Below are 22,500 nucleotides of genomic sequence, written 5' to 3'. Positions count from 1 at the left end.
ACTTTCCAAAAGCAGATCCCTGAGAAGACTGTTCACTAATCCCCACAATACCTGGAGCCCTAGAGCACTGACTACAGTCCTTATAAACTCCTTTTTTTTTTTTCTTTTTTTGCTTAAGGCAAGTCAGAGTTGGTTTATAGCTATTATTTGCAACCAAAGAACCCTAACTAATACAATTCCAACATAGAGAAATTTTAAATGTAATGTTTGAGGTTAAAAGTTTATGTTTTTATATTACCTCAATTGTCATATCTATAATACAAAAAGTGACCATACAGATTTTATATAAAGTTTATTGCTGAATTTCCCCATTAACATTATAGAATTTTTTTAAAAACACAGAAATTTCACAAATTATTGAAAGCCCCACAGCTAAACATACTTTATAAAAAAAGTACAAAAGTGACATTAGAAATATTTTTTGAAGAAAAGTATATCATCTAACAACCAAGAAATATGACTCTAGACAATGAATGGCACAAATACAGCACTTAACGGAGTACTCGGTCACCACCCAGACAGTCACCACTGTCTGAGTTATGAAATATTCAGTTTGAGGAGGTGCACATTCAATTTGTTCTGACTAGACTGTCTTGTTTTTGTCTCTCTTGCAAGAAAAGAACTAGGTCTTTACTTCTGTTAGGACAAAATACTGTACATAAATTGGAGAACAAGGAGGGGCTGTCCTTCTTCTCTGGTACCTGAACAAGAGAACAGTTAGTACAGAAATGGCTTTGGCACTTTAAACTTTAACATTGTCCCAAACCTTGTTATTTGAATATTATAGCCTCACATGATTTTTTAACACCGTATCATCGCCATACTTTTTATATACATTATATATATAATTTAAAAATTCCTTCATTCTAAAACAAAATGGGTTGACCCCAGTCAGGTCACATTTACTCTTTTGTAGCAATTCACTCAGATAGCTTTCTTCTTAATTCTTACCCGACACACAGTTAATTTGTTATACTTGTTTTGTTTAAGCTACCTTTTGGGATTTATTTAAGGCTCTAGTTTAATGCAAATGGTTTAATCTTAGTAGGAATCTCTTTTGCGGCTGAGATCACACACCACTGATTCTCTCTTTTGAAGCTGTTTCTCCTTGTTGGATGGATGTGGTGTCTTGCCTGGGTAATCCATAGAAATATATAGAAACACAAACGAGAAGAGTACCCAGTGCAAAGGTAAGAGCTGAAAAGAAAACAAAATAAATTTTATTTGTATGTATGTCTGTAAAACTAATATAACAATGATTAATTTAAAATCTTGAAAACTTTCAAGTATCAGTTTACATTGTTCTTTTATTTGCATTTATGACAAGAGTCAATTTTGAAATGAAAGGTAAATATGGAAAATAAGTACATCTAACTGTTCTATTCTATGATGGTAAGTTTTAGAAAAATAAGGGGTGACAATCACTGACTATACACTTTTTTGTTTGTTTGTTTTTATTATTGTTCAAGTCCAGTTGTCTCTATTTTCCCCCAAATGCTCCCCCCCCGGCCCCACCCATCCCTGCCTCCCATCCTCAAACCTACCCTCTTTGGCTTTGTCCAATGGGTCCTTTATACATGTTCCTTGATGACCCTTCCCCAGTTTTTCCCCATTATCCCCCTCTCCCCTTCAATCTGGTTACTGTTCAGTTTTTTCTTTATTTCAATGTCTCTGGTTATGTTTTGCTTGCTTGTTTGTTTTGTTGATTAGGTTCCACTTATAGGTGAGATCATATGGTATTTGTCTTTCACTGCCTGTCTCATTTCACTTAGCATAATGCTCTCCAGTTCCATCCATGCTGTTTGTATACTTTTCAAGAACACAAGTATGCCTATCCTGCACCACTGACAAAGAACATACTAACTTCCCTATACGCTGATTAAAAGAAAAGAGCAGTGGAGTGTGGCTTCTCCATGATACTAGAAACCTATGAAAATTTAGAGCAAAAGGGAGTTGACCAAAATTCAAAGAGTTAGGTGACCAATGATTGAAACCATTGAAGATTTCAAAAATGGAGAAGAGGTAGTGATTTACTAAGTAAAGTTCCATTTTCTGCAGGCCCATCTTTTTTTAATCATCATAATCCTGGAAATCAGGACACCACTGAATTACGACTTGTCCAAACTTGACCAGTTGTCACTTTATAAATAGATGCTTATGTTGAAACTGTATATTCCATTCAAAACTGAACCACAATATATATGGAGTACAATGGTACAGTCTTAATAGCTTTAAAAATTGCATGTAAAGAAATGCCATCAAGCTATGACTTTAGTTCAACCCTAACCAGAAATGACTAGCTTTACCTTCAAAAAAGAGGAAGGGGTAAATTAAGTCTAAATAAGAAACTGGAAGATTGCTGAGACAGTCTAATTAATTTCCTTGACCATGTTTAAGACAGAACATTGACCAAAAGCATCTTGTACTGTTTCCAAATATTCCTTGGGGGCAAAGTCATAAGGATTTGCTGAGCATAACGATGAATTAGAAGTTCACCCAAATCAGGTAAGAAAAATATCTAAAGGAGGGTCTGTAAGTACCCGATACTTAAATGTTAAATGGTTGGCCTTATACAGAATACTTGCTATGTGTAAGGCACTATCCTAAGCACTTTACCTGAAACAACCCTAGGCAGTACGTGACACTCTCATTCCTATTTTATAGATGGACATACTTGAGACATAGGTTAGTAACTTCCCCAAGGTTTCACAGCTAATAAATGGCATAGGCAAAATTTGAACCATACTATAAAATGGTTTTCTAAGATTTCTATAAGGTTGGTATTCCTCTGTTTGCATTTACGAGTCAATTTTAGAATGAAATATAAACATAGGCAGGTCTGTTTCTTTTTACTCAATGTCGATATCTGACAGATTTTCTTCACGCATTAGTAAATAAATTATTACAGCATAAAAGCACCCTGAAAGGTTAAGTCAACACCACTGCTTTAATATAATCCAACTTAATGCTGGATGTGGGCTAGGGAAAAATCATATTAGAAGAACTAGCATAGTGGTGGTGCCAGAATGCCTATAGTAATGAACTTTGTATGAATTCCATATTAAATGAAATAAAGATATCTTTATAAAGAGCAAAGAAAATTTAGATTTTAATTGTAATTTCAAAACCAGTTTGCACCTAAGTCCAAAACAGCAAGGAAGGTGCAAACTAAATGAAGAAAGAATGAATTTTTCTATTCTTCCCTCAAAATAAAAAGCCTTCTTTATTCTAATTCCACTGCTGAAAGTAATCATTTCCTAAAGTCCTTGTACTTACTTCCTTGTATACCTCATCACAGTATATTCATGCTGAAGCACTTAGGTTGTCTTACATCTATTACTTGGGTAATAGGGAGGCTATGACTGGAAAAAAGCCTTTTCTAGTAACCAAGCAGCCCACTCACTCCCACATGGAACCAGCACTCCTCAGTTTAAGCCCTAGGACTGTTCTCAAAAAACCTAAGTATTGCTGGCCCACGTTCCACACAACTGTGAACTGCTGCATTTATAGAATAAATTATAACACAACTAGGAATTTCTGTAAACATGGTGACCAGTGCCACATTTAAGATAAATCAAGGACGTGAGAAGCTTTTCCATGTTAACTTAAAAATACAAACTAAGACATACTTATCTGTAATCCAAAAAGCATCACAGAAGCAATGGTAGAAAGGATAATGGCTGCTGCTGCAGAAAAGCCTTTCATGATGTTGTCCGTATACTTGACCACAACAGAAGTATAGAGGCCTCCAACACTTGCAAGAACTTGTGTACAGAAAGAAATAAAATCTTAACACTCAAAAAAATGATGGTAAGGCAGTTTTCATCCCCAGAGATGCCATAGTAATTTACCAGGAAAATACTGTTTTTCTTAGAAGCAGCCATCTGAGTTTATACTAAAATTCAGTAGTAGTTCCTACAAAACCATGTACCCAAAGGGCTGTGTGCTCTACCACTAAATTGTATGCATTTACTGCTAACACATTACCTTTGCTTGAGTAGGCGAAATTGCTTTGGGACAGCTATGCCATGAAAGTAAGTCAGTAAAACCAAAATTACATTTTCAGACTGTTGTTCACAGTATAATGGAACAATTTCAAAATGCTATAATGGCTTAAAATGGACATCTAACTTTTTTTTTTTTTAAAGTTCTACCCAGAACCTTTAATTCCTGGATACTTACAGATGACAAACCAGACATAACTTGTGTAACCATAGAAAAATCCTTTTTCTTTAATTTCAGCTCCATCTGACAAGTAGACGCCAACTAATGTCACAACAATCCCTGATAGATACATTTGAATGTTTCTCACCCAAAGGGAAATGTCTGAACTCTTTACAACTTTTTCAAAGTACACTCCTGAAAGAAAATTAGACATGCAAATATGAAATAAATATATTAGAAAGTAACTTAAAATGTCTTTCACTTAGAACAGTAACCTGGAGATACGATAATATAAAGTATATGATTTGGGGAACAAACATTTTATATTAAATGCACATTTATTATGTTGGTGTGATATGGCATACTGAACATTACCAATTTGTATTAAGAACAGTTTCTGCCATTATTATACAATAAGATAGAGCACAATAAAAGACTTCGGTCAGCTGGAAGACTATACTATTAAGAGTCAATTATCTTAATCATACCCCTGTAATATCTGCCTAGTAATGAATACTCCCAACTTTGCAAATTAACTCACATAATTACCACTTGGGATTTTCTCAGAGTCAGTAACACAATCAAAATAAAACTTAAATAGAACTTGCTGAGTTGAGCCATTTCCTTTAAAGCAAGGATCTCCAAGACAAGTTCATACACAGGGTCAGAAGAACCAAGAACTCCCTAAGTAGGTAACACATTTTTCTGGGGTTGGGAAGTCCACAGCTTTTTTCAGATACTCCAAAAGAGCACATGACACCACTCCCCCCCCCCCAAACTCATATGTCACCGCTGTAAGTTTTATACTTAAAATGGACACATGTTTAACAAAGACATTAAAGATTTTAATTATAAATACCATGTTAATTAGAGACTCAGAAATTGCCACTGAAGTACTAACCCATTAAAAAAATTCTAATGAAAAACAAGATTGTTTCTAATGAATGTATGTTGGGAGGAGCCAGCTAATTGGAACAAACATATGTTGGCTATTCCTAGTTCTGCCTTTGAATTTCCTATCTGGGAAAACCACTTACTGAGTGATCAGTTATTCCAGCATAGAGAGTATTAAACCTCCCATAATTTCCTCAATTGTGTATTGAGAAGTTGAACTACGTAGAATTGTTGGACACAAACATTTAATTGTTCAAAATGCTAAAAATCAAATAGTATATTATTTTGGGGGTGACTCAGTTTTGTTTTAATTTGCTACTTACTAAGAATAAAAGTTCAGCATGACGCTATCATTAAGTATATTCCCAAATTTATATTTTCCCCTCTTTTCAAACGTCTTTTTTACCAGCTATATTTCACTTTCATATCCAACCTACTCGCCTAGTCAAAAAGAAAAGTCCTAACTCTTGAAATAACACAAATAAAGATAAATAATCAAGACAATAGCTATAATGAATATATTCCACTAAAAACTCAGTTTCTTCTCTGTTTGAACTATTTCTAAAGCATATTCCGTTTCTTATGTTACACATTCACATACTGTCTCTTGATTGAGTGGAGGATTGCCTGTCCCTACAGGATTCCAGACTTCCTTGTTTATTTGATACTAGTGATTTTGGTTCTTGTTCCTCTGTTTTTGGCTGTTACTGTTATGTATTGAGTTTTCTGAGATACTCTCTACCCTGCCTGTTTTTTCTCCCTACTCCATACATCCTAATCTGTTGAAGCAAAGGAAGAACTTGAAGCTACCTGGGAAAAACAGATCCTGAGCTAGTGACTAATGTCCTAGAGAAGCAGAATCTGGCCTGAGGAAGTGGCAGTTCCAGGAAAATGAAAAGAGGTACTGAAGTTTTCTGATGGCTAGCTTCCTCAATTTTCAAAGGTCTTTTCATTTACTTTTGGGTTCTTGGCAGGACTAAGGATGGTCAAGGACAAGTATATTCTTAGATAGCTGTAAGTATGAAAAAGGACTGAGGTCTGAACTGAGTTAAATACTACCATGTGTTTACTGGAAAAAGAGCTAACACAGAAGTAAATAACTATAAGTAAGATGGTGAGCTTTACTGAAAATAAAATGATTAGTTACAATAAAACAAGATAAACTAGATGCCTAAAGTTTGATATTTTTAAAATTAGACAGTAGAATAAAATACTTTTATGATTTACCTGCAAATCCTGAGCACAATACAGCAATAGCGATAGCGCCAAACCCTAACAATGGATTCTGTTCCACCTGCAATAGTAATGTTTCAGGTTATTTTCAGTGAATGAATAGAACTCATCCGAGAGACCAAATAAATGAATACAAAAGTTTGTGTTACATTTCTACTGAAAGTATTTGCGGCTATTCTATAGAATAACACAGGGCCAAACATAAGGCCATTCAGAGATTAACGAGAGCACTTAAAAGTGTGACCCTCAAATCGCAGCCATAGTAAATGCTTAAAATAACACAGGCCTATTCCCTAATAATCATGGGCACCCTGGCCACTTTTGTATAGTCAGCTTGCCTCTTAATGTTAACTTCTGCCACCACCACAGTTCAAGCTGTTATAGCATCAGTCATAGAAACATTAACAGTTTTAACTTGTTTTAAGATTTCCTACTTCATTAAATTATCAAATATTAATAGCATACTTGCTATGTACCAGATATACTATGTTATATACTTAATGAATAAAGGTAAAGATGAAGCACAGCTGTGGTTCCTAAACAGTTCATGGACAGAAGAGGTTCAGGTATATGTAATCATAATGCTGTGCTAACAGATACATACATATGGGCTCCAACCTATTATTTCAGCTTTATTTGATTTCCTTTTTCTTCACTAAAGTAATCCTCAGAAGCTTTCATCAGTCTTTCCTCAGAGATAAATACACTCTCTGTACTAACAATGAAACTAAAGAGTTGAGATGCATGACTATAATGTGTATGACAAGCACACACCTTGTTCAAAATAAATAAGCCTGATAAAAAGAAAGTATTAGTTCACGTTAAGTACCTGAAAAAGAAAGGTTGGTCTAAAATGTATGCATGAAGATAAAAGGAGAAGTAGAAGATATTATGGACTGTTGGTCCCTGGATCAACAGCAACATCATTACCTGTGAACTTGTTAGAAATGAGCACTGACATATCCCACCCCCAGACCTACTTAATCAAACTACGGGGTTGGGGCCCAAAAATCCATTTAACCTTCCAGTTGATTCTGATGGTGACTCTAAAGTCTGAGAACCATTGCTATAGACTACAACTAATAAACATGAATGCTTTCCTAATACAAAGTACAGGGCTGGCATAGGAAGGAGAAAAATAATGGTGTGGGATTTCACCTTTCCCAAAAACTGCTAGGAAGATCACATTACTAAAAATAGTATGTGACAAATTCTTGGCTTGCTTTTCTGCCAGTTCAATCTCTCTACAGTTAGGAAAAACAGTTATAGACATGGCTTCCCCAGAATTTAATTCTAACTAATAAGAAACTTCCAGGTGATGAAGTAGAAATAATGGAAATTTTGGAGAACAGCCACCATGTCATTTTAGCATGAGTAACAGCCAAACAAAGCACAGTTAAGAGACATAAGTGCTAGTCTTAAATCAAAATTCAAAAAAGTAAAATTTCAAGTTAGCATTCCATAGCTAATGGGAAGATGGTTTAAGAGGGATAAGAGGTTCTGAAGAATGAGATTCTGATGAGTAAAAAAAAATTATAATAATAAAGAAATCATTGTTACTAATTAAGAGCATCTTCAGTGAATTCTGATTTTACAAGAGCATACAAGAGTTGCAGTGCACATAACCAAGAGGAATGTTAACAGAATTTTAGTATCAAGAAACTGAAAACTCAGAATAAGCAGAGATTTACGAAAATAAATTGAAATATTAAAAGGCTTTTAAAAGTATGTTTAGTTCAGGAAGAAAAGACTATATTTCTTAGGGTAGATACTATACTATTAGATGGCAAGAAAACAGGTACCCAAATCTATTTTCCGTTTCTCTGTGAATAATAATTTTAAATAATAATAAACATATCTAAAAGGAAACTGAAGTCCAATACATTTGGTTTGCTGTTATGAAAATACCTAGCTAACTAAAACAAATTCAAAAGTATCCTGACCACAAACAGTAGCAAATCATACTGATAACTATGTCTTTGAGGAATAATGGAGAATGGGAGCATGCCAGAAAACCTGAATTGGGCAAATACTGTACTCTTTCCAAAAGGGAGAGGGGAATAAAAGCTAAATAAAATATAGATGCTGCTTGCAATTGGTAAAGAGCCCAGGACAGTTACCAAGAGCACAGGCTCTGGAGTCACACTGCCTGGATTCAAGCAACGTGACTGCGGACACATGACTAATCAACTTTGTCTATCAGTTTCCTCATCTGAAATGGAAATAAAAATACTAGCTTCAGCCCTGGCCGGGTGCTCAGTTGGTTAGAGTGTCACCGCGATACGCCAAGGTTGCAGGTTCCATCCCCAGTCAGGGCACATACAAGAATCAACCAATAAATGCATAAATAAGTGGAACAACAAATCAATGTTTCTCTTTCTCTAAAATCAATAAACAAAAATTTAAAAAAAAACAATAACCAACTTCCCATGCTTGTAGGCATAACTGAGTTAAATGTAAAACACTTAGAACATTACTGGTATTTACTGCTGTATAATTGATTACAGCCATTACTGTTGTTATTGATTGCTAGCAAAATGGTTGAACAGATGACTTAAAGAACTTACAAAGTTAAATGGTCATCACTAGAGAACAATATGGCTTCCCTAAGAGTGAGACATACCAAATTTCCTTATTGAAAGGGTTTCTAGTATAAGTGATGAGAGGAATTTCATAATGTTTAGCAAGAAATTTGATGGATTTGCATAATATTTTTGTATATGAGACAGAAATTTAGTGAGGATAACAGTACAATTCTATTCATAGCTGAGTGAATGCTCACATGGGAAAATCAAGCTAAACGAAGAACCAAAACCATATGAACTGAGCCACCTTAGAAATATCCTTGTAGGCTCAGTCAGGCCTTCAGTTGACTGCAGCCCTACACAACACCTTCACAGCTCCCTTTAAGAGAGCTCAAGCCAGAAAAGTACCTAGTTAAGGCACCCTCAAATACCTGACCCATAAAACAGAATAAATGTTTCTTAAACAACAACAACAAGAAAATGTCAAGCTAATCAGAGTCTAATGGTATAGCCACAAAACTCTGGCCCAGTCCTAAAATTTTCAGTGACAACCCAAAAGACATATTTGTCAAATCTGTAGAAAGTATAATACTCAGAGAAAAAGTTAATAATGGATAAGGACTAGAAAGATCTCAAAAGGCCTGAACAATGACCCAAAGCTAAAATAAGCTTAATAAATACAAACACATCCTGCATTTTAGTTTAGAAGAAGCCCACTGCACAGGACACATTTGAAGTAAACGGTGTTTGTGTGAAACAGCTGTATGTGGTTGTGTATAATAAATTATAAAAATCGATATCTTCCCCTCCCTCCAAAAAACAAATATAATCTTATGCTGATTTAACAAGTCTCTTGTATTTAGGACAAACGAGGTTATTAGCTAGCTATCCCTTATACTGCTCAGTCAACATCTATAGATAATGTGGAATACATCTAGAAGAGAAATACAGCAAAGTACTGGGGTAAGGGGCAGAGATCGGAAAGTCTCTGGAAACCATATAGATGAAACTACCAGGTTGTCTCAAAGAGGATAAAAGGACTTGGAAAGTAGAGATGTGACACTGTCCTCAAACATTCAGAGGATATATGGGAATTTATAGGAATCTGAGTCATTCTGACAAGAACAAAGGACAAAAGTCAGTTACAGGAAACCAAACTCTGTTTAAAGTATGAAAGAACTTTCTAGAGCAATGATTTTCAACCTTTTTTATATCACGGCACACACAAAATAATTACCAAAATTCTGCAACTCACCAAAAATACATTTTTTGCCCGTCTGACAAAAAACATAATTTTGATTCATTAACACTGGACAGCTATTCTTGTGTCGGCTGTTGTCATTTTTTTATTTGACAGTCTAAGGTGCCCCAACTAAATAGTTAGGTTTTGCATGTTTTAAAAATTCTTGTGGCACACCAGTGTACCTGCCACAGCACACCAGTTGAAAATCAATGATTGCTATCAGCTTCAACTGGCCTACCCCACCGTGGAGTTTTAACACATTCAATCAGTCACAACACGTTCTCCATACACTGTGCAAATCTTTTTTGCATGTCTCAGTTGCATTTTTACCTTTCTTGAAATAACAAAACATAACATGCCAAAAATGTTGCATATTTTCTTCCATCTTCAATATTAAAATGGCTACACAAAAATTCACCAATTTTGATTGTTTTTTTAAATGCACATTGATATGACACCTGTCATAATACAGTCTAACAAAATTGTTTCACATGAAGTTAAAAGACAACAAAGCACTACTAGAGTCATCTTACAGGAAAAAAAAAAATTCTTATACAACCTGATGTCACTTAAAGTTCACATTTAACTTTTAATTACATAGTGGCCTTACTTCCCAACAAATTATTTTTCTGTAAGCCTAAAACTGAGTTAAATGTGTAATGCATATTTGATCAGTTTTTTTGAAATGTCACCAGGAGTATAAGCATGTTTAAACAGATGAAGATAATAAATATTCATCGAAAATTCCTTTTTCTGGGGGAAAAATCTCCACTAGGCTAGAAAGTAAACTACCTGTAATAAAAAGGAACATGACTTCCTATTTTCACAACCTCTCCTTACATCCCCAGACACTTTATACTCCTGTAAGAACTTTCATTTACTAAAAGTTGAAAACAGTCTTCAGTTGTAGAAGGAAACTAGTAACTTTCAGAAAGTCATCCACTAGAGTTCCACTTCCTACTGCTCTTTAGGAAAATAACTGATTAAAGCATATAATGTTTTTTTAAAGTCAGGTATGTACCTTAACATTTAATTCTTATCAAACTAAAAGTTATAAGTATACTTTTTGCCCTATTTCAATTATCAATTATCAGTAAAAATACTACTCCCCTGTAATCCCTGTCACTGACAGTGGGAATGTATGCAAAAGGATTAAAAAACTTCATGAGTTGAGGGGAGGGGTAAAAACTAGATGGACATAACCTTGCCCAGTGTTTCTGAGAAAATGTCTAAAAGATGCCTGGAAGTTCTGAACATACACACATTGCATAGAAGTCACAATTTTAGTCACAGGTTAGCTATTAACTGTAACTTTGGACAAGTTACTTCACCTCTCTGGACTTCAATTTCATAATCCATAAATTGAAGGGGATGGATAGCATTAACATACCTCTCATCTAATATTTTTTATGCATAATCCCCTCTAAAAAGAAAGGAAGCCAACAAGTTACATTACCTTTAATATTATATCCTAAGGTGATTTTAAAAACCTATCTATAGGGCAAAATTTATTTTCAATCAAAGACACATACTTGTGCTACATTCATCAATGTGACCAAAGTGTTTAAGACATAGGGAGTTTCCTATTTTAGTTACGGTAAGCATTTTGTTTCTTACCATGACTTTCGTAGCTTGGGCTGGTTTCCACTGTACAAGTGTAACTCCACCACACAGCATAAAAACTGAAATCCACTGTAATTTACTGAGTGTCCGGTTTAACATTAAAACAGTACATAAAGCAGTACAGGGAATCTTCAGCTGGTACGTCACCTAGAAACAAAATAATAAATTAATGAAATTCGTTAACATTAGTCTCTGACACAACTATTTCTGATACCATTAATAGGATTATCGAGCAAAACATTTGATGTGATAAAGGGTTAATAAAAATAATTTCACCATAAAAAAACATTTTTTAAGATTTTGGTCTTTTCATTATCATTTATTTCACTCACCTGGTACACTGCTGCATCCAGATTGCTAAGAGCGAGGAAAGCCATGTTGTTCTGAATAGCATACACTAATGAGGGCACACTTAACTTCATAAGTTCTTTGGGGCTCCCCAAGACATTTTCTCTTAAAGATGTCTTCAATCTACCCAGACTACCAGTTTCTCTTTGAAAACAAAAGGGGGAAATGAGAAGGAGTTGAATAAAATTAAAGAGCATCCATTTGATAAGAATTCTTCACACATAGGATAGCTATAAGTCCATTAATGTAATTTAACAAACTTATTTTTTATAATTCCCAACTAGTTTTAATTCAGTAAGAGAAATAGAACAATAATTACATTAAAAAAGCAATTATAAGTTCTCTTTGAGAAAATATGAAGACAATTAGGTTGAAAACCATCATCAACCTCTGGTCAAAGTTCCAGAGTTTTTGAGTATATTAAATAATGAAACGGGAAACCAGAAGTGCTAATGTTACCTATACAAATTTAATTTAATCCCTGACACTTTAACTGTTATTACATCAAGTTTACCGTGATTAATTATTTTGTTTAATCAGATTGCATATCCATTTTTAAAGTTTTTTTTATTACAGTAGATTTAAATTGCAAACAAAAATGCTTTGGTAGCTATGGAAGTTACTTGGGATAGGAATTGATGGATTCAGGTCTATATCACCGGTGCTCAGTGCATATGAAGTATAGTAGACAATAAATCTTAGTGCGTATGAAGTAGAGCAGACAATAAATCTTTATGCAAATTCTCATAAAACTCAAGTACATATCTATAATTTTGCAGGAAATCAGACTAATTTAATACCAACAAAAATAAACTATATAATGTGTATAAAGTTCTCTATTTGACTGCATATTGATTATGCATGCTCTTAACTATTCTCATTTCTCCTCAAGAGGAACAGATAATCTCACTGTTCCCCCCATTGTAAAATCAGTTCACTTATTTCATGAAAATAAAAGTAAAGCAATGTTTTATAATAAGCATTAACTCTAAAAAAAGTACTTGATCAAAAGGGTCCCAATTGCAAGTCACAATATCCTTAAGAGGACCATAATACTTTGTTGACCTGTTTCAACTCAAAGTTTATATAGTCACAATAAGCCTCTATTTTGGGTTAACATACTTTTTCCTACAAAAATAATCACTAATTTTCTAAGGGGGAGTTAAAAAGTCCATAATGTTAAACTGACTACCTATGCCTATCCCATCAATATACAACACTTCAGCACCCAAGAAATGCTTAAGAGAGACAGGAAATTTGACCTGGGCCAAAACAAAAGATATCCTTCTTAGATACAGATCTTCCTCTGGTGCCAAATTCAACCCACTCCACACCACATGGCAAATCTATGTGCTGAAAAGTAACACACAGCTCAGTGGAAGACAATGAACTCTACCCAAGAGAGGAAAGAATACAAAAAGATCACTCTACTGAGAAATTTTGCAAAGTAAGGTTTTCCAGCTATCTGAGGATGAGCCCTTTCAACATCTGACATTCTTTTTTTAAATTACTTTTTTAATGGCCCTAGCTGGTGTGGCTCAGTGGATTGAGTGCTGGCCTATGAACCAAAGGGTCGCTGGTTAGATTCCCAGTCAGGGCACATGCCTGGGTTGCGAGTCAGGTCCCCTGGTTGGGGCATGCAAGAGGAAACTACACATTGATGTCTCTCCCTTTCTCCCTCCTTTTCCTTCTCTAAATATAAAATCTGTAAAAAAAAAATTACTTTTAATGCAAGTCTAACATGTCCCATATACTTTCTCAACATCTTTAACAGAGAATAAAGAATTTTTCAAAGAATGTTTTCCTTCAATTATAAAACTAAAGAAAAAGAGAAAGATTAAAATAATCAGAGAGGTCCAACCATACTAACAAGGTAATGTGTTAGAAAACATAACTGAACATTTTTCTTTAATGTTATAGTCCTCACTAGTAAGCAATCATATAATAGCAGATAATAAATCTTACAGATTTTGTGAAGTACAGGACACTGCTTTCACTGTACTGTACCTTTAAAGCCCTAAAACACTGACATACACCGATATATCTTCAGTGGTTCCCCAAGGAGGTACTGAGAGGGACCCATTTGTACCTATCTCCCACATTCTACTTCCTTCTATATCCATTGATCTTTCACATAAGATTCCCCAAACTTGACCATAGTGGCTATGTGTCCTTTCCCTAATCCTCTACTATGGGCAATGTCATTTTACCTTCACCCATTAGAGATGATACCTTCCATGGTATCAAATTAATTTTTGGCTAATGAGAAAACAGTCGATCTCTTTATCACTGATATGGGCTACTTAAGGATCTTGTTGCTATATCTAATAACCATACCTGCACTGATACCAAAGATTGCTGTAGTCCCTTTTCTCCCTGTTGGTTTTCTCCTTTCTTATCTCTTCTCCCACTTTCCAGCTTTCACACAAAAAGAAAGGTCTATGAGACATCACCAGCCAATCTGAGTACTCCTTTCCTTCAGTGTGACAAACCAGTAAAGTAGTGTTGGATAAACCTTCAGGTCTTCGGCTCTTCTGACTATATCGCTATTTTGTTCAATGCTTAGGAACTACTACTTTACTGCCAGGAAAGCCTTAGTATGTTTTCCTGGTTCTTTTGCTAATGTGGATATCAGAGAAGCCAAGCTATACCAGAATGCTAACTACTGGAAAGCTCACTGTGGAACCTTAGAATTACAGCAATATTATATAATTATAAATAAGTTATTTTAAAATAAGTTAGAAAAATATCAGAGGACACTGAAAGAACTTGTAAAACAAAAGCTCAATAATAATAGAAAAACATCAGAAAGTAGAATAAAGAAATTTGGAAGGTATAAGAAAGAATACATGGGAATCAGTAGACAGAAAGCTTTAAAGAAGATAAATGATTTCAACATTAGATTAAGTCCTGCTTAATTTAACATGTATTAATGATACAGCTCTGAAAGCTTGTATTTAGCTTTATTCACTACAGTGTTAAAGAAAGTAACAGCAATATCTTCCAGAAAAATTTGGTAATCACCAATACTTTTCTTTTACCATTTAGTAGGCAAAAATAAATGGTCAATTCTAAATATACTACAGCCTTGAATATGCTATAAAAAGTAACACATAAAAACCAAAGGTCAGGCTGTTGCTGGGTAGCTCAGTTGGTTAGAGCATCATCCTGATACACCAAGGTTGTGCAACAATTCTGGTCTAGGCATGTACAAGAAGCAACCAATGAATGCATAAATAAGTGGAACAACAAATCAGTGTTCCTCTTTCTCTCTGAAATTAGTAATTTTTTTAAGGCTATTTTTTTTCTTCTTTTTTTTTGTTCCCTGATATTTTCTTGGAAATCAAATCCCAAGTATTTTAATGAATACCTTCTGTTAAAAACAAATTTATTAAATTTAATTCTATAAATAATAGTAGATAAGAGAAAGAGCATGTATAATCAAAAAACATATGCTAATTTTTATGGATGTAGTATTTCCCATTAAATTTCCTACTTAAACAATTTGATTTTTATCACTAAAATAGAATCCATGTGCAGTCTTTTGTTACCTGAAAAAATCTGAAGCTCCATGTTGATTGCAGAGAGATTCCAAAGCTGCCTCCCCCCCAAAAATTTCCTATCAAATGGCTAATACCAATTCTTTCTGAGCTATGTTTGGTCAAAAGTAGGCCTCATTCTTCCAGCTCCTGATCTGACGAGAACTACTAGGAGGCATAAAATCCTTGGCTAGGCTACCGGGCACTGTGCAAAATGGAACACAGCAGAAGTTACTCATGAGCTTAAGAAATTTAAATTTTGTTTACAAATTTTGTATCATCAGCAAAGTACAATTAATTCACATAAAAGACTTTAGGAGCTAGGTATAAAAACCAATAATGTCATCTGAGGGCAAAAATACCCATCATATGAGGTCATAACTTTTACTTCCTCTTCATGTCCCTACACCCATTATAGCATGGGTACAAAAGAGGCAATCAAAATGCAAACTCATCAGGAGAAATAGAATAGGACTCAATAATCTACAACCTAAATATATGATACTATGTTAATTATTCTAGCTAATACTTGAAATGGTAAAATAATTATCTCCAGCCTTACGTGGATAGTAGCTCAAAGATTTAAGATACACTTAGTTAATTACTAAACACACCCAAAGTACACGTACATCTTGCTAGGTTTATTTAGTCTTTATAAACTGTGGTGAATAGCCAACCAAAAAAGTTGACTTTGTTCTAAGGTGTGAATGTGTTTTCATTTCCTTTTCTTCATACCACAAATGACTAAGTCAAAACTGTCAGTCGTAATAGTTATGACAGGGTTTTAAGTAAAGCAGATGGGTAACCAGTAATTTTCCTGTGAATTATAGTAGTAATTAGTTTTATGAAAAATTAAAATATTTAAATGTACTGTTTCAATCAGATTATAATTCTGAAATTGGTAATTTATAATTCAAAGATTTAAAAAATTAGCTATTTACATAAGAGCTTTTAACACCGAACTACTAATCTGCCCCCCCTCCCCAAAACAGGATTTAGTAGTTCCCTTTTCAATTTAAAAGTAATCTTATCTAATCACATATGTGCACAACAGTATATGTAAAAAGATAATCACTTCAACTTCTTAGTAGCAGAAGACTGAAAAAAGACCCAATGCCCATCAACAGAGACTGGTATATATGATACATCCATGAAACGGAATGCCATGCAGCTCTTATAAAGAATCAGAAAGATTTCTAGTACTGACAAGGAACAATCTCTAAGATAAAATATATGTGAAAAAATAAAGTGGAGCATAGTGTATATTGTGTATATACATACAGTGCATGTAACTAAAACTGATTAGACCACGTAAACCTTAAACCTTATTTATCAAAATAGCTATCCATTCATTCTTCCCCACACTCCTTATTATTTTCTTGCAGTTCTAACTTAACTTCTCATTTAAGTAAGTATAATTCTGCATTCCAAAAATTGGAAATGATAAGTAAAATCAACAAGTATGGGAAAACCCAAAAATAATTACTAACAGAACTACCCCAGAAAGTCAGTTTTTTAAATTACAAAATGACACTGAAGCAGGAAAAGAATAACCCAGGTATTCTGAAAGTCTTTTTAATATATGCTCTAAAACTAAAGGCAAAAATAACTATATATACAATACTGAACTTCGTTTGTTTTTTTTTCACAGCTGTATGTTAGAAATTCTAAATCTACTTATGTATTCTGGGATTGAGAAAATAAGTAAATATCTTGAGGATAATGGGAGCCAGACACATCACCACTGAAGGAAAAAAAATATGAAAAATAGGAAGGTTAAAATCAACTCTGATGTTGGATCAGGATTATAGATATCAAACAATATATAACTCATTGTTATACACACAGATGTACATATGCATACATAAATAGATAGGTGTGTTATACATGCACATATATATTTCCCTAGCTCTGTCTGCTGAAAGGGCCTAGAAGCAATACCTCAATAGCAATGTGCACACCAAGTGTCTAGATTCTGGTTTCATAAGTATCAGCCCAGAAAAAAAAAAGTAAGATTTGAAGGCTTCTTGGAGAAATGTATTATTTCAGAGTTAGGGTAGGGAAACCACAAGATAAGTCTTGGACATGTTGTTGTACTAAAAAGAAATTGCTCAAAGATTAATGAAAATGGGAGGGAGGAGAGAGAAAGAAACAGGAAGAAACTTGAAGATCCCACTGTCCAAATCTGCAACAATTTGTGCATCAAAATAATGATAATAATGGATTCCAGCCCATACAATAAAATAATGCATGAATCTGTGCTGGGGTACAAGGAATACAGAGGGAAGCTTCTTACAGTAGAATGATGGAATTAGGAAATTAGCATTTGGCAATATCAATGGGCAACAAAACTAGTAAGTGAAAGTAGTGAGAAACAGGATATTTACCTAGTCTCAAGGTATCTCTCCACAAGATACTTACTACAAAGAGAAAATTGGTCACTTTATATGGAGAAACCTAGCAGGCACAACTTTAATCAAGAAATCAAAGTTAAATCACCAATAATGGGGCAAATGGATATTATGTGTTTCATGCTACCCTGTTCTGAGAGGACACATTATTTCTGTGATATTCCTGATCAAGAAAAGAGCAACCCTAAACTTAATCATAAGAAAGCATTCAATAAATATAAACTGAGAAATAGTCTACAAAATAAATGAACTATGCCGAAGACATGAAAAAAATATGGAAAAACTATTCTAGATTAAAGGAAGCTACAGCTCTGACAACCAGATGTAAAGTGTGATTATTTTACTATTAAAGGGCATTAGTTGGCAGTTGGCAAAGTTATCTAAGGTCTGTGAATTAGATAATATTGTATCAATACTGAAGTCTTAATGTTGACATTTCGTGCTTATGTAAGGGAATGTCCTGTTTTTAGGAAATATGCCCTAAAGAATTTAGGAACAACTGGACATCTTGTGTAAAACTTACTCTCAAGCAGTTCAGAAGAAAATTATATACCCACATATACAAATACATACACAGAAAGAATATAATACATGGTAAAAATACTAACATTGGGGAATAAAAACTTAAAATAGGGGAAAAAATAAAATTGCTGAAAATTAATGAGATCTCTAACAGTGCTATTAAGTGTTTATCTTTGTCTTAACTAATCAAAAAATTGCTTAATCATTTGTTCTGAAAGATCCGTAATTTGAAAATTAGAGCTCAGGAACTTGACTTCTAATCCTATCACTGCAGTCACTTTCTAGGTACCTTTGGCAAATTGCAACTTCCCTCTGCCTAAGGTTTCTTAGCACAGAAGATGAAATAATAGCTGCAGCTAAAGTAGAAGTACATGAATGAAATGAAAATTAGCTATATTTACCTGTATGTTTCCCTCACCTGTTTTTAAGGGGAGACGGGAAAGAACATCTCCTTAACACCATCACTCTGGCAGCTTGCCATTCTCAATAGCAACAGTCCTGAACGTCTGAAGGCAGCAAATATAGTTGCTGCAATCTTAAAAGAGGATGGTTGGCACTTTACATAACACATTTTGACAGTGATTAACAGTTGGTATCCTAGAGTGTAGTTACTTGCTTTCTAAAAAAAAAGAAGTTAGATATCTGCTCATTAGGTTTTCAAAACCTCATTTTTCACAATAGTAAAAAAAAAACACAAAACACATCATTCTCTGTTTTTACTAAGACAATTTTAACATAACATTATATATCATAGCAATGATATATTTTAAGCATTTTCCTCATAATTTATTGCCCAGTTTTCTTGGAGACTTCACCAAGGCGTGCATTTCTCTGCTTTCTCTTTTTTCACCATAATGTGAAAAAGATGTTTTTATTTTTTTCTGAAGAAATATAAACGAAGTCCACAATCTTTGTTGCCCCATTATATATGAGGCACTCCTCACTGAAGCAGGTCTCTATCTCTAAAAAGCTAAAAATCCTAAACACATCAGGGAGAAAATTTTCAAGTCAATTCTGTTTATAATTTTTTAACTAGTTCTTTTTAAAATATTATAAATAAGTAGGGCAAAGAAAAGATTTGGGATTAAAATAAAACTACCATCTTGCAGTGTTTTAGCCAAGGTCTTACAGTCTGATAAAGTGAACAGGAGGATATTCATGCTTCAGAGATGCAATCCTACTAATCCTACCCTAAGGAAGGAAAAAGGAAAGAGACTTGATCTCAGCCATTTGACCTAGATTGCCACTGTGAGTTCAGTCCCAATAGCACTACCTAGGCATAGAAACTCCGCACCCCTCAAATCCTGACAGAGGCTGGCCTATCACTTAAAACATGGGTCTAAAACCTTGCTTTTACATTTGGATAGGTCAAATTCATTAGCCAAAGATTACATTAATTAGTCCCTTTCCAGGCTCAAAGTTCTCACACAAGAGATGAGTAACTAGACTAGTTCTCCAAAGGCACACCATGATCCCTGGAGCTTCCAACTGCTTCTGCTTAAATTCTTGGGACCTGAAGATTCTAATTTGCCTAACTTGGGCACCTGAATGAAGTTATTCTTACCCTAGCCTGCTTAATTTAATTCTTAGAAAATTCTTAGACTCTGATTCAGATCAGACTGTTACTTCTTAAACAAGCTGACTTCATTTGTCTAAATACATAACTATTACTGTGTGTCCATTTTATATTAGTTCTGTGGTTTCTGGTTATACTACCCAGAAAACAATAATCTTTAATGTGTATGGAGTCAAAGAATATTGAAAATAAGAATACTTTGATGAGATCGCTCTCTTTTAACAGTCTCTTCTAATCCTAAAATTAAATACTTTCATGGGATAAGGCTCCCATATTTATTTCTCTGGCCCAGACCTCTTCTGTGTTCCAGACCCATTAATTCAACTGCCTATTCTCCATGCCCACTAGCATATCCCCTTTCCTCAAATCAGCTTTTCTTTCTGTCTCCAAAAAAAAACAAACAAAAAAACCCCCCTCAGCTTGTCCCAGGCTAATCCCTTAAACCTGTTCCCAATGTCTTTTTCTCTAACTTTCCAGTAGGCTAAGGCATCCCACCTAGGCTTTCCTGTTGTTTGCTCTATGCAAAGCCCTTCCGTGTTTCACTGTCCCCAGCTTTAATAAACAGACCCTCACAGTCATCTGCACTCACATTGTGAAATCCTTCCTACATGATGTCAAGAACCCACACACTACAGCTGGCCGTAACCAGACACACTCAGGGCAAGGCCCCTGTCCAGTAACAGCTGGCTGTTGAGTTCAATGCTAATGAATTAATAATATATATTAAATAAGGTGTCTTTAAACAGAAACACACATAAAACAAAGTTATATAGATCAGTTGGTGAAATGTTGTGACCAGAGGCTCCCTGGAACCTAACCCTGTATTTCCCCTAGGAACAATAGTTCAGTATCTACTAATTCAGTGCCCAAGGTGACTTTAATTACAACTTTAATTAAATATGACTACTGCGAATAATAAAAATCAACTGTCAGATGGGAGATGAATGTAGGGGAATGGGTGAAGAGGTGAGGGGATTACAAAATACAAATTGGTAGTTATAGAATAGCCATGGTGATGTAAAGTGCAGGAAATGGAGTAGCCGAAGAACTTATACACATGACCCATGGACATGAACAAAGGTGTGGGGACTGCCTGAGGGAGTGGGTACTGCTGAATGGAGGGGGGCAAAGGGGGAAAAATTGGGACAAATGTAATTGCATAGTCAATAAAATAAAATTTAAACCAAAACCAAAACAATCAACTGTACCAAACCCACCACCCAGGTCCTATGGATTCCACTTCCAGAATGTAAAATTAGCTTCTCTTCATCATTAATTGTGGACTCTAATAAGCTCCCTTACTTCCAGCTCCCACACCCTTCTGATCCGATTCTGTGCAAAGGGGTTAAAGTGACTCTTAGAGTGAAATGGGCCGCCATGTTAGTTGGTCCCTGACTTAAACCAATTTCCTAATTCACGCAAAATAAAAATCCAAAATCCTTCAGAAGGCCGTAGGGTTGCTCTTGATATCCTGCTGACCTCTCCTTCTTCACTACTCCCCCTTTCACAACACTCCAGATACACTTTTTCCTTAAAACTCAGGGACTTCAAACACACTGTTGTCTTTGTCATCTCTCTGCTCTTTTTTTTTTTTTGCCTGTCTTGTATTCGGTCTTCAGGTCTAGCTTTAAATGTAACATCCTCAGAGAGAAAGCCCTCCAATGCAAAGAGAGGCCCTCTATTATACTTATCTACAGCATCCTCTAGTTAGGTACCCTTAACACCACAAATTTATTATTTATTTAATATTTGCTTAAATACCTGGTTCTCCACTAAATTGTAAGTTCCATGAAGACAGAACTATGCCTTTTTAGTTTTCAATTATATTGAATGTTTGTTACATCTGGAATGGTGTTGAACACATAACTGGAGCTTTATAAATGATTAAATGAATGAAAATGGACTACCCCATTAGATCTTTTTAACAATATATTGAAACAGACATAGCATGACTATATGCTTAAAATGCTTGGAGGGAATGAAACGTATTATTATTTGGATATGGTGGTGATATATGTTTCTCTGTATGTGAACTTTAATTATAAGCAAGATATTAAGAATTTCAAGAAAATTCCTATGTCTCTACCCTCTTCTCTACATGGTATAAAATGATATGTACTTTAACAATTAGCCAAAACTAAACGTATTACTGAGCAGAGAGCATTACTACAGAGACCATACTAAATAAGCAGACAAATAGGCTGGTCTATAATAAAGTTAAGCTTGGAATAGTTCAGATAAAATCAAAGTTCTGCAATAATATTTGCATCAACTCTAGAAAGTTATACTTTATCATAGGGTAAAGAGAAGAAGCGTTTACTTCCTTTAATAATTTTTTCCCATTTAAATAGCAGTTCCAGTTTATTTCCCTTTTTCTGGCATTCTCTAAAAACCTGGAATCAAAATTTAGTAATAGATTTTC

General features: G+C 34.6%; 1 protein-coding gene across 2 annotated transcripts in view; it reads right to left on the bottom strand.

The window, feature by feature from the left end:
- Window positions 1–279: 279 nt before the first annotated feature.
- The window catches only part of SLC35A1 (solute carrier family 35 member A1), a 30,025-nt gene continuing 7,804 nt past the window's right edge, over window positions 280–22,500 (bottom strand). The window contains exons 2-8 of one of the 2 annotated variants that reach the window (XM_054569690.1): window positions 18,921–19,121; window positions 12,015–12,174; window positions 11,677–11,829; window positions 6,286–6,352; window positions 4,183–4,359; window positions 3,630–3,764; window positions 280–1,197 (exon numbers count right to left, since the gene is read on the bottom strand). In XM_054569690.1, coding sequence (XP_054425665.1) covers window positions 1,070–1,197; window positions 3,630–3,764; window positions 4,183–4,359; window positions 6,286–6,352; window positions 11,677–11,829; window positions 12,015–12,174; window positions 18,921–18,964 — 864 coding nt within the window. In that variant the 5' untranslated portion in view covers window positions 18,965–19,121 and the 3' untranslated portion in view covers window positions 280–1,069. The remainder of the gene's footprint in view (window positions 1,198–3,629; window positions 3,765–4,182; window positions 4,360–6,285; window positions 6,353–11,676; window positions 11,830–12,014; window positions 12,175–18,920; window positions 19,122–22,500) is intronic. The other variant, XM_054569689.1, reaches the window with a different exon arrangement.

Source organism: Pteronotus mesoamericanus, unplaced genomic scaffold, assembly GCF_021234165.1.
Source record: "Pteronotus mesoamericanus isolate MK-2021 breed Mesoamerican mustached bat unplaced genomic scaffold, CSHL_Meso_final contig_20, whole genome shotgun sequence".
NCBI classification, from domain to species: Eukaryota; Metazoa; Chordata; class Mammalia; order Chiroptera; family Mormoopidae; genus Pteronotus; species Pteronotus mesoamericanus.
Note: the sequence above shows the minus strand (reverse complement) of the source record. Positions and strands in the feature narration are given on the sequence as shown.